The 21997-nt window shown below is 47.2% G+C and overlaps 1 protein-coding gene across 3 annotated transcripts in view; it reads left to right on the top strand.

Moving 5' to 3' along the window:
* Positions 1-19904, top strand: part of INTS10 (integrator complex subunit 10) — a 30996-nt gene extending 11092 nt beyond the window's left edge. For 2 of the 3 annotated variants that reach the window (XM_040243268.1, XM_040243270.1), the window contains 9 exons: positions 4348-4501; positions 5792-5874; positions 6885-7037; positions 8360-8468; positions 11925-12004; positions 13505-13667; positions 14802-14895; positions 17540-17617; positions 19607-19904. In XM_040243268.1, the coding sequence (XP_040099202.1) occupies positions 4348-4501; positions 5792-5874; positions 6885-7037; positions 8360-8468; positions 11925-12004; positions 13505-13667; positions 14802-14895; positions 17540-17617; positions 19607-19763 (1071 nt within the window). In that variant the 3' untranslated portion in view covers positions 19764-19904. The remainder of the gene's footprint in view (positions 1-4347; positions 4502-5791; positions 5875-6884; positions 7038-8359; positions 8469-11924; positions 12005-13504; positions 13668-14801; positions 14896-17539; positions 17618-19606) is intronic. The other variant, XM_040243269.1, reaches the window with a different exon arrangement.
* The last annotated feature ends 2093 nt before the right edge of the window (positions 19905-21997 follow it).

Here is a 21997-nt window from a genome sequence, read left to right as displayed (position 1 = left end):
GGAACCGTAAGTTTCTCTGTCTGTGGGTCTGTCTTGTAAATAACTTTGTGTCATTTTTTAGACTCCACATACTAGTGATACCTTACAGTATTTGTCTTTCTCTGACTTGACTTCACTTGGCGTGATAATCTGTAGGTCCATCCGTGCTGGTGTGGCATTATTTCATTCTTGTGTGCATGTGTACCGCGTCTTTTTCTTGATCTGCTCACCTGTGGACAGACACTTAGGTTGCTCCCATGTCTTGGCTGTTGTGAACAGTGTTGCAGTGAGCGTCGGGGTGCATGCATCTTTTCAGATGGATTTTTCTCCAGACACATGCCCAGGAGGGGGACTGCTGGATCACACGGCAGTTCTGTTTTTAAGTCTCTTAAAGGAGCCTCCATACTGATCGCCATAGAGGGTGCACCAATTTGCGTTCCCACCAGCCGTGTAGGAGGGTTCCCTTCTCTGCACACCCTCTCCAGCACTGATTGTTGCAGACTTTCGGATGATGGCCGTTCTGCCTGATGTGGGGTGATACCTCATCGTCGTTTTGGTTTGCATCTCTCTAATAATTAGCATAGTTGAGCATCTTTTCACGAGCCTGTGGGCCATCTGTGTGTCTTCTTTGGAAAAATATCTTTTTAGGTCTTCTGCCCGTTTTTTGATTGGGTTGTCTGTTTCTTGGATATGAATTACATGAGCTGTCTGTATATTTTGGAGATTAATCCCTTATCGGCCCCACTGTATACAGATACTTTCTCCCAGTCCATTGGTTGTCTGTCTGTTCTGTTTGTGGTTTCGTTTGCTCTGCAAAAGTTTATAAGTTTGATTTGGTGTCATCTGTTTATTTTTGCTTTTATTTCTTTTGCCTTGGGTGACTGGTCTAAGAAAATATTAACTGTGATTAATGTCCGAGAATGTTTTGCTTATATTCTCTTACAGGCGTTTTACGGCGTCATGTGTTAATATAAGTCTTCCGGCCATTTAGACTTTATTTTTGTGTATGGTTCAAGGGAGAGTTCTAACTTCATTGATTTACACGTACCTGTCAAGCTTTCCCAACACCACTTGCTGGGAGATTGCCTCTTCCGCACTGTATATTCCTCCCGCCTTTGTTGAAGGTAACTGGCCGCAGGCGTGTGGGTTTATCTCTGGGCTCTCTGCTCGCTTTCACGGACCTGCGTGTCTGCTGCTGTGCCAGTACCGGGCTATTTTGTGCTACAGCTTTGTACTATTGTCTAAAGCCGGGGAGGGTATGCCTTCAGCTTTATTCTTTTTCCTCAAAATTGCTTTAGCAATTCTGGGTCTTTTGTGGTTCCGTATAAATTTTAGGATTATTTGTTTTAGCTTTGTGAAAAATATCATAGGTAATTTGATAGAGATCACATTAAATCTGTAGATAGCTTTGGGTAGTATGGCAATTTTAACAATATTAATTCTTCCATTCCAAGAACATGGACGATATCTTTCCATTTCTTTGAATCATCTTCAGTTTTCCTTTATCAGAGTTCCCAACATACAGGTATTTCACCTCCTTTGTTAGGTTTATTCCTACATTGCTGGGGTTTTTGTTCATTTGTTTTTGATATGATTTTTTTAACTTCCTTTTCTGATATTCCATTGTTAGTGTAAGGAAATGGAACAGATTTCTGTCTATTTATGTTGTATCCTGCTACCTTGCTGAATTTGTTAAGTAATAGTTTTTGTGTGGAGTCCTTAGGATTTTCTGTATAGAGTATCATGTTATCTGCATACAATGACAGTTCTACCTCTTCCATTCCAATTTGGATGCCTTTTATTTCTCTTTCTTGTCTGATTTTTATAGTTAGGATTTCCAGTGTTGAATAGGTGTGGTGAGAATGTTGCAAATTGTCTTGTTCCAAATTTAAGTGGGAAAGCTCTCAGTTTTTCGCCATTGAGTATTATGTTGGCTGGGGGTTTGTTGTAAATGACTTTTATTACATTTGAGATATGTTCCATCTGAGTGAACTCCGGGAGTTGGTGATGGACAGGGAGGCCTGGTGTGCTGCGATTCATGGGGTCGCAAAGAGTAGGACACAACTGAGCGACTGAACTGAACTGACTGATACCCACTTTGGTGAGAGTTTTCATCAAGAATGGACATTGAGTTTTATCTCATGCTTTTTCTGCATCTGTGGAGATGATCATGTGGCTTTTGTCTTTTCTTTTGTTAATGTGTATATTACATTGATTGATTTGCATGTGTTGAATCATCCTGTGACCCTGGGATGCATCCGGCTTGGTCATGGTGTATGATCCTTAATATGTGTTTTTGCATTTGGTTTGCTAGTATTTTGTTGAGGATTTTTGCATCTGTATTCATCAAAGATACTGACTTGTAATTGTCTTTCTTTGTAGTGTCTTTGTCTGGTTTGGTTTCAGGGTGATGGTGGCTTCCTAGAATGACTTTGGGAGTGTTCCCTCCTCTTCACTGTTTTGGATGAGTTTGAGAAGGATCACTATAAGTTCTTTTTTGTATGCTTGGTAGAATTCCAGAGTGAAGTCATATGGTCCTGGACTTTTGTCTGCAGGGAGTTTTTTTTTTTTTTATTACAGATTCTATTTCACTTCTAGTGATCAGTCTGTTCAAATTGTGTTTCTTCTTGATTCAGTTTTGACAGGCTGTATGTTTCTGGGAACGTACCCATTTCTGCTACGTTGTGCAATTTGTTGATGTGTATTCACGCCAACAAAATGTCTTCATAGTATGTTCTTAGGATTTTTTTGTCTTTCTGCTATACTGGTTGATATTTCTCCTCCTTCATTTCTTGTTTATTTGGGTCCTCTTTTTTTCTATTTAGTGAGCCTGACTGAGCTTTGTTCTTTTTTTTAAATGAGGATTGGATATATTTAGCTGAAATATATGTACTTTTAAAAACTGAAGTATAGTTGATTTACAATGTTGGATTCATTTCTTCTGTACAGCAAATTGACTCAGTTACACATATTTTCTTTCAGATTCTTTTCCATTATGGTTTATCACAGGATATTGAATAGAGTTCCCTGTGCTACACAGTAGGGCCTTGTTGTTTATCTGTCTCCTGTATGTAATATGCATCTGTTAATCCCAAGCTCCAATCCTGCCCTTCCTCAGCCTCTCCCCCCAACAACCACAAGTCTGTTTTTGTTTCATAGATATGTTTATTTCTCCATATTTTTTAATGATCTTAGTGGGGTAAAAATCTACAGGGAGAATTTAATTTGGGTCATTAAATTAATAAAAATGACTTTGGTGGAATAAAAGATTCAAGACATTTCCAGGAAAATTAAGTGGAGCTGTTTTACCTTTACTTGTTTTCAGCAAAAAGTCTGACCATACTCAGTGGCATTTACAATCGTTGCCTTTCCCTGAGGCCCTCTTTTTTCTTCATTATATTATTTGAGATGAAAAGCAAATTACAAATCTTTATTATTAAATAAAATGAGTAAGAGCAGACAAAAGGACTCCTAGCCAGACACCTTGCACTGGGTGGCTGCTGGCGAATGGTATGTGTTGGTATATGCAGTGAACAGAAGTTCACTTTTAATAATTCAGTTTCTCTCAGTTATTTCTTAGAGGACTCAGGCTTAAATTTTAATTCCACTACACAACAAACTTTTTTGAAAGCAAATTAAATAATGTCACATATTGGAAAAAAGTAAGCTATAAAATAGGTACTATTTAAGCTGTATCCCTAAACATAAAAACGTAGGTTTTGGCTTTTATGGCATTAATATGTTTTTAAGTTATTAGAAGTTTTAACTCTGTAGCTTTACTCTGAAGCTGCCATAACCTTAGTATTTTATCCTTAGTATTTAGCCTTAGAATTTTATCATCAGAAAGCCATAATTTTAAAAATAAAAGTTGAATGCATGAAAGGATGAAAATTTTATATTATCTTTTAATATTGTTATATTGTGTTTTAAAATTGTTAAATTCAAAATAGTATACTCATGATCACCTCCTTTGATATAAAATTCTTACAGTAATCAGAGCTGACATCAGTAATAAACATAATAATGTTCAAATAGTGACTATTTCCAACCTACTCCAGTACTCTTGCCTGGAAAATCCCATGGACGGAGGAGCCTGGTAGGCTGCAGTCCATGGGGTCGGGAAGAGTCGGACACGACTGAGTGACTTCACTTTCACTTTTCACTTTCCTGCATTGGAGAAGGAAATGGCAACCCACTCCAGTGTTCTTGCCTGGAGAATCCCAGGGACAGGGGAGCCTGGTGGGCTGCCGTCTATGGGGTCGCACAGAATCGGACACGACTGACGCGACTTAGCAGTTAACAGCAGCAACAGCAGCAGCAGTGACTATTTCTGTAACTTTAATTGTGTTCTTCACATCCTCTAAGCAGAGTTCGGACGATGAAGACTGTTCAGCAAAAGGAAGGAACCGTCACATTGTCATCAACAAGGCAGAACTTGCTAACTCAATCGAGGTGTTGGAGAGCTTCAAGCTGGCCAGAGAGAGCTGGGAGCTGCTCTATTCCCTGGATTTCCTGGATAAGGGTAAGGCATACTTGTCCTGTTGGGATATTTCAGTTTTTATATGGAATCATCAAACCAAAAAAGACTCATTATTCTACTAGAAATGTCCAGTCACTAATGGCTAAGTAAATTGATTATGGTAGTTCATACGTTTTAGGATTATTTTAATCAGAGTTGCGGTGGAGTGGGAGGGAGAGTTTTTGGTCTCTTAAAACTTCTATTGCTGGCCTTTTTCTTTGCTCGCTGGGTTTGTTCTGGGCTTTCAGTTGTTCTGTCCCCCTGCATTGTATCTTCCTCCAGCCACACGTACTAAGGTTACAGGAGGTAGTGCTGTTCTGTCCACATTAATTCCATCGCCTGAAAGTGAAAAGCTCAAATTCCAAACACTGCAGGAAGCCTGTTTTGAGTATAGATGTACATAAGAGGGAGTTTCTCTGTGTAATATTTACACTAGTGAGTATTTCGCGTTCCTTAGACATGACTGGCCCTTGGCTGACCAGCATATTTTCTGTGCTTCGGGACCAAGGCCCTGACCTTCCTTTTGGCCAGTGCACGTTGGCCCCTGGCCTGCTCTGTCACGCGCCGCTACCAATGCTTTGTCTGGCGTGTCACCGTGTTTTCTAGTAAACGTCGCGCCACCCGATTTGTTCTTGTCACGTCTAGAGTTGTGAACAGGTCTGTGACTTTTGGAGGGGATTTTGTTCTCTGGTTATAGGTCGGCTTTTTAAAAAATGAATAAAACTCTTAGTGTCACGTGTTGATTCTTTTAACTAGGTGAAAGCAAAGTAGCTTAAAAGATAAACGAAGTAATGTGTGAAAAGTACATTGAACAGCTCTTAGCACATGCTGTGTGCTTAGTGAGCATCAGTGCCTAATGACATTGCTCACATATTCCTGGTAAGTATTCTTTCTCAGGTGGTAAAGCATCCGCCTGCCAGTGCAGGAGATGCCGGAGACCCAGGTGCGATCCCTGGGTCGGGAAGACCCTCTGGAGAAGGGAGTGGCTACCCACTCCAGTGTTCTCGCCTGGAGAATCCCATGGACAGAGGAGCCTGGCGGGCCGCGGTGCACGGGGTCACAGAGTCGGACATGACTACACGACTGGCACTGTCACTTTGATTCTGCCCCAACTTTACCCTCTGATTAAAAGTTCAGACCAAAATAAATTTTTAAAAATTTAAAAAAGTTCAGACCAGTGTTTAAGGAATCAAAGTCTAAAGTTACATCCATGACTGTTGTTCTCTTGATGGGTATATCAGATGCTTCTGTGTTACACATCTTTGATAAATTTGTCTTTGAATTCTTGGTCAGAATTTACGAGGATTTGTTTGTCGTGGAAGACGGATACTTGGCTGTGGCTGAGAATCTTCCTCAACGATATGATCATCTATCAGGTAATATGGGTTTATAAGCACCTGTGTGCAGACAGGACCGTGGTCTCCTGAGCACACCTTCAGCCTGAAGGTGTATGTTCCCTCCGCTCCGAAGACAAGTGCCCTGTCTCCACTGGCGGGGGACCGCGCTCCACCGTCATCTCAGAGCAGCTCCCAGCAACAGGCCTGCACCTCCTGTGTTACGTGTGGAGTGTCTAGTCACACCTGTCTGTAGACGCCAGTTTGCTTGTCAATGAAAGACGAGCCCTGCTCAGCCCCCGCTGCTCTGGCGGAGCCCTGCCTCCCAGCTCCGCCATCCTTGAGCGGGACCTACTCAGAAGGGACAGAGGACCCAGTCCCGAGACACAGAGGCTCCAGGCCTCCGTGGGGAAAATGGGCTGGTTGCTGCTTCCAGCCTTCATGGAGGAGAAATAGTCAAATATTTAGAAAGAAAGAAAGAAAGTGAAGTCGCTTAGTCATGTCCAACTCTCTGTGACCCCTTGGACTGTAGCCTACCAGGCTCCTCTATCCATGGGATTTTCTAGGCTAGGGTACTGGAGTGGGTTGCCATTTCCTTCTCTAATTTATAAAGAAATGGCATATCAAAAATGTACTTTAATCAGAGAGCTTGTGTTATTTTATTTCCTCTTAAGAATTAAGACCAGAAAGAAAAATCTTTGTTTATAAGGTACCTCTGTACAGACCCTCCACTGGCTTTAACCAAGTGGGTTTGATACTGTTGCTAAGCCTTCTTCCCCTTCTCACTTGGTTCAGCAGAAGTACCTGATTTGGAGTTGCTTGATAGTGGCTCTGGGAGGTTTTATTATTATTATTCATTTATCTGTTCTTATTCATTTATTTATTTTACTTTGTATTGATCTTAAAAGGGTGCATGAAGATCATTTGTGAAGATGCATATCATAAAAGAGTATTTTCTCAGCACAGTTTATGAAAGCACATAGAATCTAAGAGGAAAAAGGAAGTTTTTTTTCTGATGGCTGTGTTTCTCCTTGCTGTTGTGACTTTCTCAGGGTCAATATAAGAAGGCCATCACCAGCTTGCACCACTTGGCAGCTCTCCAGGGATCACTTCCTCAGCCACAGATCTCGGGGCAGGGCACCTTGGAGCATCAGAGGGCACTCATCCAGCTGGCCACCTGCCACTTCGCTCTGGGGGAGTACAGAGTGAGTCCTGGGTGCTCGGCGGGTGTGGGGACCCTCCTGGGTGCCCTTGGCGACCCTGGGCCTTCCTCTCTTTGCGGGAGTGGCCTTTTAATTCCATGCATATTTACTTGAAACTTGCTCTTTCTGCCTAGATTTTATTACCTGATCTGCTGGTGAAAAAGAATAGTGATTCTATTTTATTTAATTTCCTACTTTGCATCTCGTGCCTGAAGTCAGGAGATGGGTATTGAGGAATGGCAGCATTTGATTCTGAGTTCACTCTTGGCCCCACTGCTTAACTGGCTCTCTGTCTGCCTCGGGAGTTTTAAGTTTTTAACTGCCCAGCTGCCCACCTCTCGAAGCTGGAGCCTCGTGACCCTGTGGCCATGGGTGGTTCTGGACGTGCTGGAATGCCAGCCCCTCAGCCCAGGCGGTTAGCTAGGGCTTGAGCAGCTGAGCCCCGGGGTCATCTGCTTCCAGCTCTGAGCAGCCTTACAAGTATTTTCTGGACGTGCCAAGATACGAAAAAGGCTGGGAAGCAGGGATTTAAGATTGCACTTCCTCATCTGTAAAATGAAGGTAATAGGAGGGTTGTGCCTGACACACAGGAAATGCTCCCTCCGCGACCCTGTCACTCCTGGAGTTTGACGGGGGGACCGAGGGTGACGCCCCGCTCTCTGTGGGTCGAGACCACCTGCTCAGTGGGGCACGGGGGCCGCCTCTCCTCCACTAGTGCGTCATCTGTCCAGTTTCACACCTGTTCTCTAAACCACACCCTAAGGTGACTCTCCAAGGCCAGTGCATAGCCCTCCCCACATCTTTCTCTCCTCTAAAAACCCTCCCTTCTCTTTTCTACATATCAAACCTCCCGGCTTAAAGGCTTACATCAGGATAACCGTCCAGCCTAAAACTTCTCCTGCTAGTTTATCACCCTGTGTGTGTTTCTACTTCATTTTAAATTATGCTCCTTTACCGTCTGTCCCATTTTGTTCATTTCTCTACGCAGTGAGTTAGAATGTCTTTAAGACGGGGGTGTACTTCTTTTGGACTCCACGGTGCTGTCAGACACTTTAGTAGTTGGATTAATACTCAATTAAAGTTTTGTTCTTCTGTTGTTTAACAGCAGAGAGCGGGTCCATGTTCCTGAAAGGTCTAGTGCATGGGTTTAATCTTAGTTTTCCGCGTTCACTATTGGGCAGACAGCAGTGACCACGTGAGGTCCTGGACCACCGGCGCTCCCCACCCTCTGCCCAGGTGGCCCGCTGTGTGCTGCAGAGACTAGTTACAGAGGCACGCTTTCCGTCAGAAACTCAGTCAGTTCCTTCTGGTCTTATCTTCTCCAGATGACGTGTGAGAAGGTCCTCGATTTGATGTGCTACATGGTCCTTCCCATCCAGGATGGAGGCAAGTCCCAGGAGGAGCCCTCCAAAATAAAGCCCAAGTTTAGAAAAGGTACAGTGGCAAAGCCTAGTTTTATTTTCTAGAAATAGCTTTAGGGCCCACCACTGGGAGTTTTTGTTTTATAGTTCCTACAGTTCCTGACAAGGTGACACTGTGAGGTCTGCAGAGCTTGGCAAGTTGTGTAAGGAGCAGAGTGCTCACCAGGCTGCTCTGGGCTCTGGGTTCACAAGCAGCTGTGCGTCTGTCTTCCTTCTGACATTCTCTTCCTTCCCTGCATGTGCTGTCTTCAAAGAGTATCAGAGAACTCCTTTTCCAATCTTTACCAGTTCCAGGAAGCTTTGTCATGATTAGTGGAGAAGCATCACTCCAAGTTGTTCATTTGTTGAAAAATTACATAAGTTGGGCTGTGATGCTTCACAGGAAAGGAAGAGGGCCCCGCTGTCCGGATCTCAGTTCCATCTTAGAGGTGGAAAAACATACGCTGTCAAACCCAAGCCCAGTAGAGAACAGAGAGTGATAAAGACAAGACCAGAAATCAATGAAATAGAGAAAAACGGAAGGAAACCAATAAAGCCAAAAGTTCATGAAATTGATGAAGACCTAACAAGACTGACCAGAATGACAGTGATTGCAAATGACCACCATCAGGGATGGAAGAGGGAACATCGCCTCAGATCCTGCTGAAATCAGGACAGTAAGCGCACAGGTTGTAAATAACGTGATGCCAGTAAACTCAGCAATTTAGATGAAATGGAAAAAGTCCTTCAAAAACACAGCTTACCAAAATGGACACAAGATGAAATGGAAAATCAGAACATTTTATATCTATCAAATTTGTCATCAAAAACTTTCCCACAAAGAAAATTCCAGGTCCAGTTGGCTTCACTGTGAATCCTGTCAAGCATTTAGGAAGAAACAACTTCAATCCTGTATGTAGTTTTTGAGAAAACAGAGGAAGAGAGAACACTTAGCCTTCAGTTTTTAAGACCAGCATTCACCCTGACAACACAGCCAGACAGCATCGCAAGAGAAGAGCATTAAAGGCCAGGCTCTGCCACGACCACAGACGCCAAAATCCTTAGCAGAATATGAGCAAACGCAGCAGCATATAAGAAAGACAAGACACAGCAGCTGAGTGAGTGCAGAGGTGGTGTAACCCAGGAGAGCCAATCAGCACCATTCACCGCATTTGCAGATTAAAGGAGAAAAGATTGTCTTAATAGACGCAGACAGAATTTAATTATGTCTGCATTTATCATTCACAGTTAAAAACAAACAACTCAGTAAACTAGAAAAAGGAGGAAAACTTCCCCAACATCATTCTTAGCTATGAAATACGGAGTGCTTTCCCCAAGACCAGCAGCAATGCTGGTGTCTGCCCCCAGTACCTCAGTGCAGCATCCTGGGGATTCTTGCCAACACAATTGGCAAGGAAAAAGAAGGTCACAAAGGAACCGTCTTTATCCACAGCTACATATTTGGCCATGTAGCAAAGCCTAAGGACTCTAGATCAAATAACATCAAAACCCATAAAATACTTAGAGATAAATTCAACGAAATATTGCCCAAAACTACTTGGAAGGATTCTCCACCTACCATTAGTACAGGAAATTCAAGTTAAAACAATAAGCTGTCATTTTACATCTGGATGCGGAGAGTAAAGGGTGGCTGTATTGACCATCAGGACATGAAGATCCACATTACCTGTGTGCTTCTGGAAGGTGCATAGATTCATGCAGTTGGTTTGTAGACCAGCTTAGCAGACTAGGTCACACATGTCACTGCCTGGTTATGTTTGAGACCAGCTTAGCAGACCAGGTCACATCTCACTGCCTGGCTATGTTTGAGACCAGCTTAGCAGACCAGGTCACATCTCACTGCCTGGTTATGTGCCCCTTCTGGATGCAGACCTATCAGTGATTTCCAAACGTGGGCCCTCACCTCTTGGGTCCTGGATTTTCAACTAGAAATTTTCTTTTTTAGTGGGATAGGCTGTATATATATTATTAAAATGAATGTATCTCCAGTAAAATGGATAAATTTTATTTCACGAACCTTTTGCTTTAGGTATACAGTTGACCCTTGAACAATGCAGGAGTTAACCTAAGGGCTCTGACCCCCTCTCTCCTCCTGCTGCCCCCAGTAGTCAAAAATCCAGGTACTTTTCTCTCTCTGCCTCAGCACCCGGAATTGACGAATGACTTACCCCAAGGCAGGAAGCTGCAACAGTTTGGACACAATCAGGGCTCAAACCCTAGTTCGATTGCACACGCTGTTGCACACGCTGTGATCTGTAATCCTGCAGTTAGTTCATCTAGGCATCTGTAAAGTGAAAGTGCTGGTACTGTGTTTACTGAAAAATCCACATACAAGTGGTCCCATGCAGTGCAAACCTGTGCGGGTCCAGAGCCAGCGGTGTGAACATGTGTAAGTGCGTGTGCATAGGATCCACACGAAGGCAGTGTCTCTGTTTTTTGCTGCTTCTTGCCCTTGAAGTAGAGAAGGATTTAGGATATAAGGAGCACACACCATAAAGGAAAGGACTAAAACCTTGGTGTGAAAAACAGCCACTGCTCTCTACAGGTATGTAGAAATATATATATATATAAAAGAATGTTTATTTCAGTGCTGTTTGTAATGGTGAAAAATGGGAAATCCCAGTGTTAAACGGAAGAGAACAGATAAATCAGTGGTGGTCTGTGTTACCAACAGAACATTGTGTAACATGGAAAACCAGCAAGCTGGAGTCACAGGTGTCATACCGCAGACGGTCAGCGGAGGGATGTGCAGGCAGGGATGTGCAGACTGGAAACATGAGGAACGTTCCTCTGAGGTGTACGGATACAGATTCCTGCCTGACAAGCGCACAGCGTACGTAGGAATGCTGAGCCCCTCATTCAGAAGAGCGCTTACCCCCAGGGCTTCCCTCATAGCTCAGTTGGTAAAGGATCCGCCTGCAATGCTGGAGACCCTGGTTCAATTCCTGGGTTGGGAAGATCCCCTGGAGAAGGGACAGGCTACCCACTCAAGTACTCTGGTCTGGAGAATTCCATGGACTGCATAGTCCATGGGGTTGCAAAGAGTCCGACATGACTGAGCAACTTTCACTTTCACTTTCTTTCCAGGGAGGGAGGCAGGGATCAGAAGAGGCTCACAGAAGGTGGACTGGATTTGTGATGCTGTGTATGAAAATCTAAAAACTAAACCCAGTGTCAGCGTTTTATAAAACTTGAGTGATAAAGCACACTGGTGTTTGTGATATTGTCTTGTCATTTTCTGTATATTTCAAAGGTTTCATAATAAAAGGTATTTAAGCAATTTTAGAAATTTAGATTGAGACATGAAATCCAGAGATGATTCAAAAACCAATTTCACCTTCACTAAATGTAATTGTGGTTTAACTGTGTTTGAGACCATGTGACTGCTGCTTACCGTTTTTGTTTTAAGGAAAGCACCTTAATCATTTGCCCCTCTGAGCTCTCTTTGCCTGTTGTGGACTTCTCTTAGGTTCAGATCTGAAGCTTCTGCCATGTACCAGCAAGGCCATCATGCCCTACTGCCTGCACTTAATGTTGGCTTGTTTTAAGGTAAGCTTCACGTTGATCAGCATGTTACTGTACTGTTCACTCACTCAGGCTGACTCTTTGCAACCCCATGGACTGCAGGAGCTAGGCCCCTCTGTCCTCCACTATCTCCCGAAGTTTGCTCAGACTTAGGCGTTGAGTCATTGATGCCATCCACCCATCTCATTCTCTCTGCCCCTTCTCCTTTTGCCAGCATCAGGGTCTTTTCCAGTCATTTGGGTCTTTGCATCAGGTGGCCAAAGTATTGGAGCTTCAGCATCAGCCCCTTCCAGTGAATATTCACAGCTGATTTATAGGATTGATTGCTGTGATCTCCTTGCAGTTCAGGGGACTCTCAAGAGTCTTCACCAGCACCACAGTGCTAAAGCATCAGTTCTTCAACACTCAACTTTCTTTATGGTCCAACTCTCATGTCCATACATGACTGCTAGCAAAACCACGGCTTTGACTCTGCAGACCTTAGATGGCAAAGTGATGTCTCTGCTTTTTAATACACTATCTAGGTTTGTCATAGCTTTTCTTCTAAGGAGCAAGCATCTTTTAATTTCATGGCTGCAGTCACCATCCGCAGTGATTTTGGAGCCCAAGAAAATAAAGTCTGTCAGTGCTTCCACTGTTTCATGATTAGCATGAAGGGAATTTAATTCAGAGGACTGTTCTCATGATCTGGAGTGGCTCAAGTTGAGAACCTGGAGCACACGTTAGTTTAGTCTGTTGACAGCATGCTGGTATAGCGAGAGGAGCAGTGGGAGGAATAAACAAATGTATTAAATGTCAGCCGCACTGGGCAGAGAAGAGTAGGAAATAACCTCCATCCTTGAGACACGGTATTACCTATTACTCCAGGTACCAGTGAGGCAGACACGCAGGTGGCCTTGCCTGTCGTGATGTCCAGTGTTTTATGAGTTAGCCTGCAAGTCAGGATGTACTAGCTGCAGCAGAAGGCAGCAGAGGTGCTCTTGGGCTCGGAGAGGGCTGTGAGTTCATCATCCTAGAGCGAGGCCCCCAGAGCTGCGGCGTCTCAGGATGGTTGACAGGGCTGGGGCGGCCAGGGTCGGACGGGCAGGCCTCAGGGCGCCAATCCCCAGCCCTCGCTCTTGGTCTGTACCGGGAGGCAGAAGCAGCTTGGAGTGACTTTAGGCAGGACTGCTGATCCTGACCAGGAAGCCCTGTGACAATTTCTCACTTCACGTTCCTGCCTCCTCCCCGCCTGCACCGTCCTCGTCCTCGGGTGTCCTCAGACCTTCTCTCCAAGGGCGCCTCTGGCCCGCCCTCCACCCCCCACCCAGCCCCTTAAGAGAAGCCCCTGAGCCTTCCCTCTGGTGCTCAGCTTCCTCCCGCCTCACCCCACGTTCAGAGCCTCCATCCCCACCTCCGTGACCCACTCCCACCAGGACGCCTGCCCGGGCACCTGGGGGCCGGGTCCCCTGGCTGGGCCCCTCCCCGCCGGTCTCGGTCACCCTGTGACTGCACGCCCCCCCGCCCCCCGCCCTGTGTCCGCAGCTGAGAGCCTTCACGGACAGCAGGGACGACATGGCACTGGGCCACGTCATCGTCCTGCTGCAGCACGAGTGGCCGCGGGGGGAGACGCTCTTCCTGAAAGCCGTCAGCAAGATCTGCCAGCAAGGGAACTTCCAGTACGAGAACTTCTTCAATTACGTCACAAGTATCCTTTCCCCTGTCTGAGTAGAAGAATCTCTTTTTTTTTTTAAAGGATAAATGCATGGAACAAAAATGAGCGAACCCTTTGGGGGAGAAATAGTGGTGTCAGTGATGTGAGGGAGAAAGGAGGAGCGGTGATCTGAGATGGGATCGTGGCTGTCAGTCTTGTGAAAGGAGAGACCTCAGAGAGGAGTCGGGAATGTCAGCAGCCCTGGTCCCTTTTCCACTTCTTCGGAAGGTACCCGGGATGCCTGAGGGCCCCCAGTGGCGGATGGGCTGCGGGATGTGGTCGTTCATTGGCCTCCGTCCAGGGGGGCCCCCGGGGTCCGTGGTCACAGGTGTGCTGAGCAACCCCCAGAGACGCTGCCCCACCGGCACCTGCTTTCATGACGGGGAGTGTTGGCCTTGGTCCTGATGATCAGGGAGAAGCCACCTTAGAATCCAAGGTCTGGTGTTCACACTTGCTTCTCTTACCTGCTAGTTTTCATTTGCAAGGAGTCTGACATCCCTGTCCAGGTGCCTAGAGCAGTGTTTCTTAACCTTTGGGTAGAAAAGAAAGCAATGGCACCCCACTCCAGTACTCTTGCTTGGAAACTCCCATGGACGGGGGAGCCTGGTAGGCTGCAGTCCATGGAGTCGCGAAGAGTCAGACACGACTGAGCGACTTCCCTTTCACTTTTCACTTTCATGCACTGGAGAAGGAAATGGCACCCCACTCCAGCGTTCTTGCCTGGAGAATCCCAGGGACAGAGGAGCCCAGTAGGCTGCCGTCTATGGGGTCGCACAGAGTCGGACGTGACTGAAGCGACGCAGCAGCAGTGACAGCAGCAGAGGTAGAGGGGTGGAGATAACACCCCTACCACCGCTCCCCCCTTTATTTTTTCTTTCATTTCTTACTAAGAAAGCAAAAGGTGTTGCTTTTATGACTGTACAGACTGTTTAACCATCTATATGAAAACCGTAATTCTCTTTGGGAGGGAGTTTGGTTGGCGTAGGAATTGTTGGTTTGGACTCAGGCAGGCCTGGGTTGCTGGTGGGGTGGCCATGGGCCAGTTACCCAGGAGCTGCGGGCCCGTGCCAGCCTCCGAGAGAGCAGGGCTCCTGGCTCTCACCCATGGTTCCCTGACTCTGGCCTCAGATATCGACATGCTGGAGGAGTTCGCCTACCTGAGAACTCAGGAAGGTGGGAAGATCCATCTGGAACTGCTGCCCAATCAAGGAATGCTGATCAAGTAAGCACCCCTGTCTCCCGCCCTGTGTGCGTGTTGGAAATGTTTGTAAATTTCTGTAGCTTTCAGACATGTAGTAGGAAGGAATCCAAACAGTGTTTTTAAGAAGGTTTGACGCCAGGGATCCTTTTGAACTTGGCATTCCCTTAACTACATTTCTGATGGAAGCGTGTTTAAATTGGGGTAGTTCTGTCACTTTTGATACTTTTTTCACCAGATGAAAGTCTCATTCATGGAATCTTTTTCCTTCTAAAACGTACAGACTGATTCTATAATTTCTGATTAGAACACTTTTCATTAAGAAAAGCCATGCTTCGTCACAGTTGTGCTGGATTAGGAAAAACCTGCAGACTTGATTTACACACTGCACTCGGGTTTCAGTGGTGATTCAGGCCCTCCCCAGCAAGCCGCCCGCTCACATCAGGTGCCCCCCCCCACCTCTGCAGCGAGGCTGGGGCTTGGTCTGGACAAGGCCCCCTACACCTGGATGAAGTCAGTGACCATTTATGATTTTTAAATAGCTCATGACCCCCGCTTCTGCCCTCCAGTCCTCATCGCGGTGTGGACAGTGCATCCTCTTCGCTGTAGATGGCCACGCATGGTGTGACGTGTGGTCCCCCTCCGCATCCTGCACGGTCCGCGTGTGCAACTCAGGGTCTCCGTCTCTGCAGGAGACCGAGACCCGAGGGAGAGCCAAGTGCTGTTGAGGCTTGGACCAGCTCCTTTTCCTCCCTCATGAAAGGGACAAGTTTCCAGTTGAAAGCGGGAATTTGCATCTTGTTCCATCCATGGAGGGTGTTAGAAATGCCAGGAGAGGGAAGTGAGAGGCGTTCCTTCTGGATTCCCTAAACCTCAGGGTTGGGCGCAGCCCACATGGCATCTTGTCAGGAGTGGGAAGATACGGCGAGGGGGTGTGCTTGTCCTTCATCTTGCAGATGTCGCTAAATATTCTGAAGATTTAGCATGCAGACACAAGGCCTGTACACATTAGCTGCCTTAGGCAAGTGCGCCAGATGGCTCACTTAGCTTCCGTTAGCTTCCCTTGAACCTGGGGAAGATAACTGCCTGGTTCAAAATATTCTTAACGGTGTTTAAGAACAAAGATGGCTTTTTGACATGGGAACCTAGGTAACCCGTTTTGTGTTGTGACTACCCAGTTTTGAGGCTGGATTCACAAACATAACTTTGAATAACTTTTCCTTTAATTCCCATTAACCCACACCATACAAACTGTCATAATATAGAGACAGCCTCAGCTGGATCAACTCCATTTAGTTAAGGTTAAACCTAAGTTTAACAATCCTCCCACCAGTAAGCTGATGCTCAGCTGTGGAAGGTGTCAGACGGGGTTGTCAGACAATCAAGACTGACCCTTCCTTCTTCAGCCAGTTCTCTTGAGCTGCTCAAGACATGGGGATGTGCAGACCAGCCCTCGGACAAGAGTGAAGGCCGGGGCCGTTGGACAGCCAGCATGACTGACTGTGGGGTGTTCAGGGCGAGGCAGAGACACAGCAGGCATTTCTAGGCTTTTGAGGATGAACTGTGCCCCGCCCACGGTTAGTATAACCCTTAAGTCTCTTCTAACGCCCTACGCCCTGTAGAAGACCACTCAGCTTCCTAGGAAACCTGCTCCTCTGTCAGGCTGGAAGCAGGCATGGGGGCTTCTGCTTAGTGAGCTGACTGTGTGAGTCTCAGAATTCACTTGAAACCTGCCTGACAAATTTCTGATGAGAAACCGCTGCAGAGAAGCGGGCCGCCTGAGCCAGCTGAGGTGCAGTTAGAATCTCGAGTGAAACCATCCCATTCCTTTTCCTTTTGGTTCGCAAACAAATAATCCGCAGCCATTACAGGTCTTTCGGGGGTCCCCGCAGCTGAGTGCAGAGATGCGGGGAGCAGAGGCCAGCCCCTCCTTGCCCCAGGCCTGGGCGAGGCCGCAGGTCCATCCTGGCGTGGGGCAAGTGCCAGGGCCTGACAGCAGGAGGGACCAGCTTGGGTCTGCGCTCTGCGGGTCGCCCTCTCGTATCTGAAGGAGAGAAGTGCTTCCCCATGGACGCTGGCTGTGCCCTGGAGGCACTCGGCTGAGCGACCCAGATGCTCCTTCCCCACGGGTGCCCTGAGCTGGGCGCAGGCCAGTGCCCTGGCCAACATGTGACTGTCCCAGCACCCCACGAAGCCAGGGCCCAGACTCGCGTTGTCCCCCACCCCGTTGCTTTTCTCGCTGCCTTGTGAGCTTTAAATTCAGACTTTACCAGAAACACGGCCAGTCCCGTCCGTCTTTTCAGAAGGGCCTCTTACACGTGGGGCTTCAGTCCCATCAGCAATGGTTCAGAAACGTTGCCAGGTTGCTCTGTGGGACTGGCGTGGTCACAACAGGCGTGGGGGCCTGCCCCTCTGTGGCTCTCCCGGGGCACCGCACCAGCCTCTTCCCCAGCGCCCCTTCTACACCAGATCTCAGCGGGCTGAGCCTGGGCCTGGGCACACGTGTAGCGGGGGGGCCCGTCCTCCCGAAGCTGCCGTGCGGGGCCCGGAGCTGCCAGCCGTGTGCAGCCAGCCCCCCGTCTCATACATTTTCTCTGGAGTGTTGTTTTTTAAGTGCAGGCTGAGTCGGTGTGGGTGTTTGAATGCCGCTGTTTGCTGTTTTTTAAAGGCCTTCTAGCCCTCCCATGGGGTTACTGCAGCAGGAATTCTTCCCTGTGCTTCAGCCCAGCATACAGACTGCCGACAGGTACCACACGGACACGCCTGCTCATAGTGTGCTGTTTGTTGACATGTCTTACCGCCCATGGATTTCAGCTCTTCGTTCCTCGGTGCCCTTTCTTCATGCTTTATTTAATTTTTTAATTTGTTCTGCATTCCTTGGCAAGCCATCTGGTTGTAATATTGTTAACATTTCTTATTTTTTTCCATAAGTTGCCAGTGTTTTTGTGTTCAATTTAAAAATCATTATGGATCTGGAAATAAGTGAACATTATATGAAAGTGTGTCAGATTAAGCACACATCAGATCAGGCACTGAACTACGATTCTCTTTTCATAAAACATAAGGCATTTGGTGATAAATGTTTAAGGATAGCGAAACTCAGAAGTAAATTTTTATTCTGGGATTTCTAAATTCATGCCCAGGGTTGAGGGTTTGGCCTCAGTGAGCTGGCTTTAGCAGAGGTATTTTCCTGACACTGACCTCACCTTTCTGAATTGAAAATAACTGGTAGGCAGGACACAACGTTTATTAGCTGGTTTATCCTGGTCTTAAACCACAAAAACTAATTCATTCTCTTTTTCATCCAAACTTACCAGAGCAATAGAAACTCTGATAGAAATATAATTACGTTGTACTGCTCTTCATGTATGGAAACAGTCTGGCCTTGGGCCCATGCCCAGCGGCACACGGCGTTTTGTGATTACCAGCATGAAGGGGAGCCTTTGGTTGGAGGCACCCATGCCCTTCACTCAGGGTCTGCAAACACCAGTGTCTTTCACTGGGTCAGAGGGCGGGCTCTCATTTGGGGCTGCAGGCTGCGTCCCTCAAGAGCCATATCTCAGGGCAGCACAGAGGGGCTGCTTGTACCCCCAGTAGGGCTCACTGACCCTGTGTCCTCCCTGCCAAGGCCAGCAGCCGGACCTGGCTACAAGTGTCCACAGAGCCCTGAGTTTTGTCCGGGCTGTGCTGCTGAGCGCTGTGCAGCTCTGTGCACTGCCCGTGGGCGTGTGGGGCAGCCTGTAGTACAGTGCTCTGCTAACCAAGCCTGGGTTTTCTATTTCCCCTTCTGTTACACTGCAGCTTTTCACTTCTATTGTTCTTACTTTATATGATTCAGGTTTTAAAAACAGAAACATTTTAAGAGTGGTGTCAAACCTTTTAATTTTGGCCAGTACCCTCAAAGTCTAGTTTTGAATCCCTGTGCCTGTCTGAGGGGAGTTAGGCAGAGGGCTGGGGATGGGGGCGCCTTGTGTTGGTCTGAATCCACCCCATCACCCAGCAGGTGGTTACAGCTCCTTTCCTCTGACTTGAACCCACTGGACTTTGCTAGGTGTTTCTTTTCCTTCCTTCATGTTGGTGTCCGGGGTCCCTCTGTGACCCCTTTCTCTGAGGCACACCCTCCAGGGCACCCTGAGCGACCTGCCTGTGCTTCCCCGAGCGAGGGCTCCCGGCCCCCCCCGACCTTGAGGAGGCTCTCCTTCAGGGACTCTGCTCCCCTGTGTCCGTGTCAGACCCGCATCTCAGGACCCCAGCTGTGCCCGCTTCCTGCACGTAGGCCTGGCATCGTGGGGAACAGAGTCGTGTTGGTGACCCAGGCTGTGCAGGGACCCCAGCCGGGGGTTACAGCCGCAGCCCCGCCTGGGCGACCTGCCCCCCGAGGCCGGCCTGGCTGGGCCTGAGAGCCATGTGGCCTGAGCAGTGGGCCCCGCGTCACCGAACCGTGTGCGGGTCGGGAGCCCAGTGTCAGAGCTGCGGGAGCCAGAGGCAGGCAGGCGGCGTCTCGCTGGACCTGCTCAGGCACATAGAACAGCCTTGCTCCGAGTGGGGAAGGTGACGCTCCGGTTCTGAGTCTTTCCAAGACGGACCGGGCGGGGGGTGCTGTTTGGTCAGGGCGTTTTTCTTTCCAAAGCTTTCTGCTAGGTTTGAGGCAGGCTGTTCTCCTGCCCCGGGACCTTGGACCTGTGCGGCCGTGCTAACCAACCGTCCGTTTGTCTCCCTGTCGCCGCCCCGCCAGGCACCACACGGTCACCCGGGGCATCACCAAGGGCGTGAAGGAGGACTTCCGCCTGGCCATGGAGCGCCAGGTGTCCCGCTGCGGGGAGAGCCTGATGCTGGTGCTGCACAGGTTCTGCGTCAACGAGAAGATCCTGCTGCTCCAGACCCTGGCCTGAGGGCCCTCCTGGAAGGGAGCCTCCAGGTTCTGACTCCTCGGTCACTTAGAAGTAGTTCCCAAGAGTCTGAGAAGCTATTTCTATTTTTGTCACTTTTTGGGGTAATTTTTGTAAAACAAAAGAACTTGTTTTGTAAATAAATTGGGGTGTTTTTTGTTTTTACTTTTTAATTCTTACAAGTGTACGAACAAGAGTGTCCTTTATTTAGAAAGACATTTCATTCCACGACCTCAAGATTTTCTTTTGCACAGTTAGGCTTTGGTGACTATTAGGTATCAACACCTAGACCTTTTCCTTCAGCAAGTTTTAATACCGAAAACTTCATGCCAGAATGAACGAGTGAACTTGCACTGAAGGTGCTGTGGGGGCCAGGGTGGGGTCCTGCCCAGAGGCCCAGGAAGGGTGTGGAGAACGCCTCCCGGCCCTGCAGCCCCCAGGCCGCTGACGCCCGGAGCCAGAGGGCCTACCCACCAGCCCAGCTCCAACTGGCCTCTCCTTTCCAAGTACCAGGGACGAGTTCCTGCCTCTGCCTCAGGTGTGAGCAACTGAACTGACTGACTGACTAGAGCATGGCTTCATTTCTTTGCATAAGAAGTTTACATAAAGGGGCTTCCCTGGTGGTCTAGGGGTTAAGAATTCACCTTGCAATGCTAGGGGACACAGGTTCAGTCCCTGGTTGGGGAATTAAGATCCCTCATGCCACAGGACAACTAAGCCTACTCACTGCATGAGCCCAACTAAGACCTAACACAGCCAAACAAACAAATGTTTTTTAAAATTTTTTTTAAAATGACCATACTGCTCAAGACAATCTACAGATTCAATGCAATCCCTATCAAATTACCAATGGCACTTTTCCACAAAACTAGAACAAAAGCTTTAAAAACCTGTATGGAAACACACAAGACCCCACCCAAATAAGCCAAAGCCATCATAAGAAACAAAAACAGAGCCAGAGGAATCTAGTTCCCTGACTTGAGACTATACTACAAAGCTACAGTCATCAAAACAGTATGGTACTGGCAAGGAAACAGACACATAAGATCAATGAATGGTACAGGATACAAAGCCCAGAAATAAGCCCATGCACCTATGGTTAATCTATGACCAAGGAGGCAAGAATATGAAATGGAAAAAAGGCAGTCTCTTTGATATGTGGTGCTGGGAAAACTGGACAACTACACGTAGAAGAACAAAGTCAGAACATTCTTAACATCATATACAAATATCAACTCAAAACAGATTAAAGACCTAAATGTAAGACCAGATACTATAAAACTCTCAGAGGGAAATATAGGCAGAACATTCTTTGACATAAATCATAGCAATATCTTTTGGATCTATATCCTAGAATAACAAAAACAAATGAGACCTAATTAAAACTTTTTGCACACAAAAGGAAACCATAGACAGGAGGAAAAGATATCCCAGAGAACACATTTGCAAATGATAACAACTGACAATCTTCAAAATATAGAGACACCTCACACAACTTAATATCAAATCACATAACCCAGTCAAAAACCAGGCAGACATTTCTCCAAAGATGACTGATGGCCAAGAAGCACATGGAAAAAATGCTCGATATCACATATTATTAGGGAAATGCAAATCAAAACTACAATGAGGTATCACCTCACAGTCAGAGTGGCCATCATCAAAAAGTCTACATATAAGTGATGGAGAGGGTGAGGAAAAGGGAACCCTCCTCCCTGTTGGTAGGAATGTAAATTAGTGCAGCCACTATGAAGAACAGTGTGGAGGCTCCTTAAAAAACTAAACATGGAGCTACCATATGACCCAGCAACCCCCAGGGAGCAACTGAGCCCGTGTGTCACCACCACTGAGCCCGTGCTCTAGAGCCTGGGAGTCTCAACAAGAGAAGCATCGCAGTGAGAAGCCCAAGCCCCGCAGCGAAGAGCAGCCCCTGCTCTCTGCAGCTAGAAAAAAGCCCAGCAGAAAAGGAAAATGAGCGCCAGCCCCTGGGTCGGGAAGTTCCCCTGGAGGAGGAAATGGCAACCCACTCCAACTTTCTTGCCTGGAGAATCCCATGGACAGCGGAGCCTGGCGGGATACAGTCCATGGGGTCACGAGAGTCAGGCATGACTGAAGGGACTTGGCACACACACACCACGTAACAAGCCAAGCAACATTCGGAGTTTCATCAGAAGAAAATTTCTTATGTATCAAAGTGGAAAGGTGTGACCACTGGCAAGATAAAATGCAACAATGAG

Source organism: Oryx dammah, unplaced genomic scaffold (genome assembly GCF_014754425.2).
Source record: "Oryx dammah isolate SB20612 unplaced genomic scaffold, SCBI_Odam_1.1 HiC_scaffold_7, whole genome shotgun sequence".
Lineage (NCBI taxonomy): Eukaryota > Metazoa > Chordata > Mammalia > Artiodactyla > Bovidae > Oryx > Oryx dammah.
Note: the sequence above shows the minus strand (reverse complement) of the source record. Positions and strands in the feature narration are given on the sequence as shown.